At 33.3% G+C, this 4,697-nt stretch overlaps 1 protein-coding gene across 1 annotated transcript; it reads right to left on the reverse strand.

Annotated features, from left to right (window-relative positions):
- Positions 1 to 310: 310 nt before the first annotated feature.
- On the reverse strand, positions 311 to 3,910 carry LOC126718539 (benzaldehyde dehydrogenase, mitochondrial-like). The gene is made up of 11 exons (XM_050420796.1): positions 3,775 to 3,910; positions 3,287 to 3,400; positions 2,888 to 3,030; positions 2,612 to 2,762; positions 2,274 to 2,503; positions 2,073 to 2,162; positions 1,557 to 1,730; positions 1,331 to 1,468; positions 926 to 1,063; positions 778 to 839; positions 311 to 697 (listed from the first exon to the last, which is right to left on the reverse strand). The coding sequence occupies exons 2-11, from the start codon at positions 3,369 to 3,371 to the stop codon at positions 424 to 426; spliced, it is 1,485 nt and encodes a 494-aa protein (XP_050276753.1). The 5' UTR covers positions 3,372 to 3,400; positions 3,775 to 3,910; the 3' UTR covers positions 311 to 423.
- Positions 3,911 to 4,697: the final 787 nt, after the last annotated feature.

Below are 4,697 nucleotides of genomic sequence, written 5' to 3' on the forward strand. Positions count from 1 at the left end.
TCATTGTTATATGCTTTGACAAAGAGACACATGTTACCTTTTTTGTTTTTTTTTTTTTTTTTGGTATCCATGAGTTTTGTTTATTATTATTTTTGCTTATATAGTTCATGACAATATTGACCACAAGGTGAGAGAGAAATAATTTTCTAAGAGAGAGAGAGAGAGAGAGAGAGAGAAATAACACACCTTTAAATAGATACAAGAAGTCAATTTATATTAAATATAGACTGCATCACATCCAACAAAATAAAGAAATCCAATCCGAGATTGAAGTCCTTTTTTTTATTATTTTTTTATCAATTGCAGTGCATAACAAACAAAGATTTGATAATCCAATTTTGATCCGGTCCTTTCTTTATTTTAATCCGGTCTTCTCTTTATTACAATTTGCAAACGCCGAAGACTGAAAAAGGAAAATTGAATTTAGAGCCATGCTGGATTCACCAAAGGAATGCAAACAGACTTGACTTGCAAGTAATGTTCCAGACTATTCATTCCTTTCTCTCTGCCATGCCCACTCATCTTGTACCCACCAAAAGGAAGTGCAGCATCATATACATTATAGCAGTTCACCCATACTGTCCCAACTCGTAATGCACGTGTTAATGTGTTAATAGTGTCTACGTTCTGCGAAAAGATCCCAGCAGCAAGCCCATATTGCGAGTCATTCGCCCTTCGAATCACCTCGTCAAGGTCCCTGAAATATTATAAATCCAAAGGTGCATTCAGTACTGCGTTATTTAAAATCGCAAGTGTAAAAAAGGATTCGTTTCTCACTTGAATTTCAAGATGGTCTGCACGGGACCAAATATCTCATCCTTTGCTATCAACATGTCATCCTGATATAAATTAACACATAGTTGCCTTCATAAACCATAGTATTTCAAAATCTTCATGGTACAATGATGGTATAACTAAAAGGTACCTTAACATTTGAGAACACTGTGGGCTTAATGTAATAGCCCTTGTCGCCATGTCTTTCTCCCCCACTTTCCAGGGTAGCTCCACATTCAACACCAGATTTTATGTATTTCAGGATTTTGTTAAATTGCTCCGTGTCAATCTGATTCATTTGAGTAAGCAACGTTCAGTATCAGTGTATCACTAAAGATTGCAAACCAATTTATACTTGTAGTAAATAAAAGCAGCCAGAGACATAACTGATATTGTCCAAGATTTTGTGAAGCTATATTACATGTAAAAAGTAAAAGTTATAAATGCAAGTGAGGCTTCTCAAACAACTTTCAACAATTTTGTAAGATAAGTGTCAAGCAAACACAAATGTGACAGTAAAATTTACTAATTCACATGAGGAATTGTTGTTGATTACCTGAGGACCTTGTTCAATGCCCTCCTTGAATGGATCACCAATAGAACGCTTCAAAGCGCGCTGCTTTGCTTTCTCTACGAACTCATCATATATACTTTCATGTACAAATGTACGAGATCCAGCACAGCAGCATTGTCCCTTCAGATTGGAAAAAATCATGATCAATAAAATGAATTTTAACTTCCTTGAGACCAATCATAGTATCAAAACAATCCTATGGACAAACCTGATTAAAGAACAAAGCAAAGTGGGCAAGCTCCACTGCCTTATCTATGTCAGCATCCTCACATACAATAAAGGCTGATTTCCCTCCGAGTTCCAAAGATACTGACTTCAGATTGCTTTTGGTTGCCAATTCATGAACAATTTTTCCTGTCTCTGTTGATCCAGTGAAAGCAAGCTGTGCATAGAAATTACTGAGAGTTTAGGAGGCATTCAAGCAATGACCAGTATATACAACATGAGAATGTGTTCTGGATTGTTAGAATCCCCCCTAATCATTTCAAAATTTGATGGAATACCAAAGAAATGTCACAATTGATTGCTAAACACCCTTACAGGAAATTTTTATCTTTCTTGAGAGGCAAATTACATCTAATAGGAATGCAATATAAAAGATCTTAACCCCAAGGGTTCAGCTGAAGACCATGCCTCATGTAGTGGAGGTCACTGGTTCGAGTCTTCTCCATCTAACCCCTTAAGGCTAATAAATCACTTGAACCAAAAGAAATATTTAGACTACCTTATCCACATCCATATGACTGGCAAGAGCTGCACCAGCAGTTGGACCATAACCAGGGATCACATTTAGAACACCTGGAGGAAGTCCAGCCTGTCACAAAGATCATATGATCAGAATAAGTGATAAAGAGTGCAGCTTATGTGCAGAAAAGTTGAGTTTAGAGATAAAACCTCAATGTAAAAAGAACAAAAGTTTATCTACCTCATGAAATAGCTTTGCTGCAAATAAAGCAGTCAATGGTGTCTGCTCTGCTGGTTTCATTACAAGGGTGTTGCCACATGCTAATGCAGGCCCGACCTTCCAAGCAAACATGGGGAGAGGAAAATTCCATGGAATAATCCCACCCGCAACGCCAATAGGTTCATGCAAGGTTTGCATATGGTATGGTCCGTCAGCTGGAACTGTGAGACCATGGATCTTATCCGCCCACCCTAAAATTTTCACATATAGAAAATCTTAGAAAACTTACAAAAATCAACAGAATTTAACGAACAATCAAAATATATAATGCTGAAGATGAACCGTATCTATAGATTTACCAGCATAGTATCTCATCAGGCGTATATAAATTTGAACTTCTGTAACAGCCTGTTGATATGGCTTCCCATTGTCCCAAGTCTCAAGCACTGCAAGTTCATCATTGTGCTGCTCAAGCAAATCCGCATAGCGCAAAACTATTTTTTGCCTTTCCTGGATATTGTTTAAAATTTTTTATTTAAAAACAAAAAAAATCAATTATATGGATTGTAGACTGTTTTTTTTGTTCTACATCAAATAAAAGGTGAAAAATAGGAAGCACAATAAGGAATAGTTACATAAGCAGTCATCTTTGGCCATGGCCCTTCATCAAATGCCTTGCGAGCAGCAGCAACTGCTCGATTTATATCTTCAGCATCACCTTCAGCAACATTGGCAATCACTTCCCCTGTCCTGGGATCCAATGTCTGAAAAGTTTTCCCTGACACCAAATGTATACATCAGAATAATAAGAATATGATGTGTCTGAGGATACCATATTACCTAAAGTTTGAGGTTAAAAATATAGTGATTTATGGTATGATTTAAATATATATATATATATATATAGTAAATTGTACATACATTCAATTGTTTTTCTTTTCTTTTCTTTTTTTTTTTTCTTTTCTTTTTTTAATTTGCAAACTTATCTTATGGAATGATGAAGTACCATTTGGGTCCAAACTCATCTACATTACCTGATGCTGCGTCGACAAATTTCCCATCAATAAAAAGCTGGGTATATTTTACTGTAACCGATGGCTTAATGGGAACCTCAGACATTCTTTTGCTCAAGCTAGTGGCAGTCTTACCTGACAAGGAAATAACATTCAACCAATAAAAAAGCATTATTACAAAACCCAAAACAAAGGAACAATAGAACATTTCTAAATTCCCAAGTTCATTTATTTTTAAAATTCGATCTCTTGTTTTTGCTAAAAGCATTGTAACCTAACTCACATATTCTGGTGATTTTAATGATGGTTGCAAAATTCAAATACCCCTCCCCAACTATTGAATTATAAAATTGAAAAACAAAAAAACTTATTCAACGTGCTTTTGTCCATTTAGTATATAGTATATATGTATAATGTGATTTTCAATATACAAAACCTTAACCAGAACTTAAATCTTAACCAAAAAAACATAGAATATCACAATCAAACAATTACAATAAGACACTCACACTTGATTCTCTTTCCCTGTGTGATAGCTTGATACAAAACTCAAGTTGCTATGTGTTTACGTGTGTGTCAATGTGTTTATATACTAGCAGTTGGGCACAAATGAATGGTTCTAGATGATTTCGACAACCGTATCTTGTCTAATAATAGTACATACTATCTAGATGTACTACTATTTATCTCCAAAAAAAAAAAAGATGAGAAGTGTGACGCATCAAAAACGCCAAAATAATTGAAACACATTTTTTAAAAAATAAGCATTAACTATTTATATTAATTTTATTAAAGAATTATCAAAAGTTGAACCCACCGTGGGTTTCTGTATATTATTATCATATCTTTTTTGGCTGAAAATTTTATTTATTTATTATGTTTGTTTTTTACATAGATTGTAGCATTGTAGTATTATTATTATGAATAATGCTAGACATACAAAATTAATATTTTGTAAAAATGTTATAAAATAGTTTATGACTATAGTATTACTCTATTATTATTAAATAGTTATGGATAAATAAATAAGATAATAAATTAACGAGAAAAGGCTAATCCAAACAACATGGACAATATTTTTACTACTAATATAAAACACTTATAAATAGAGCTAATTAATGTGACTAATACCAGTTTAACAAGAGATAATAAATAGGTGTTTGAATTATTATTTTATATAATTAATACTTATATAATAAAATTTATGACATCCATAAATCTTAAGTATTTTTTTTTTTAATTTGCAATATAAAAAATTTAAATTGTAAATTATGATAAACCTATATGTGAGGTGGTAAACTAATTTGAGAATATTATGAATCTTGATTGTGCTAATAAAAGGACTATTTGATTAGTCAGCCAACTCAGTGCTAAGACCGATTATCTAGACGTCAATGGTGGGGATCAGTGTGAAGGTTGTGATAATAGTTTC

This window comes from Quercus robur, chromosome 3, assembly GCF_932294415.1.
Source record: "Quercus robur chromosome 3, dhQueRobu3.1, whole genome shotgun sequence".
NCBI classification, from domain to species: Eukaryota; Viridiplantae; Streptophyta; class Magnoliopsida; order Fagales; family Fagaceae; genus Quercus; species Quercus robur.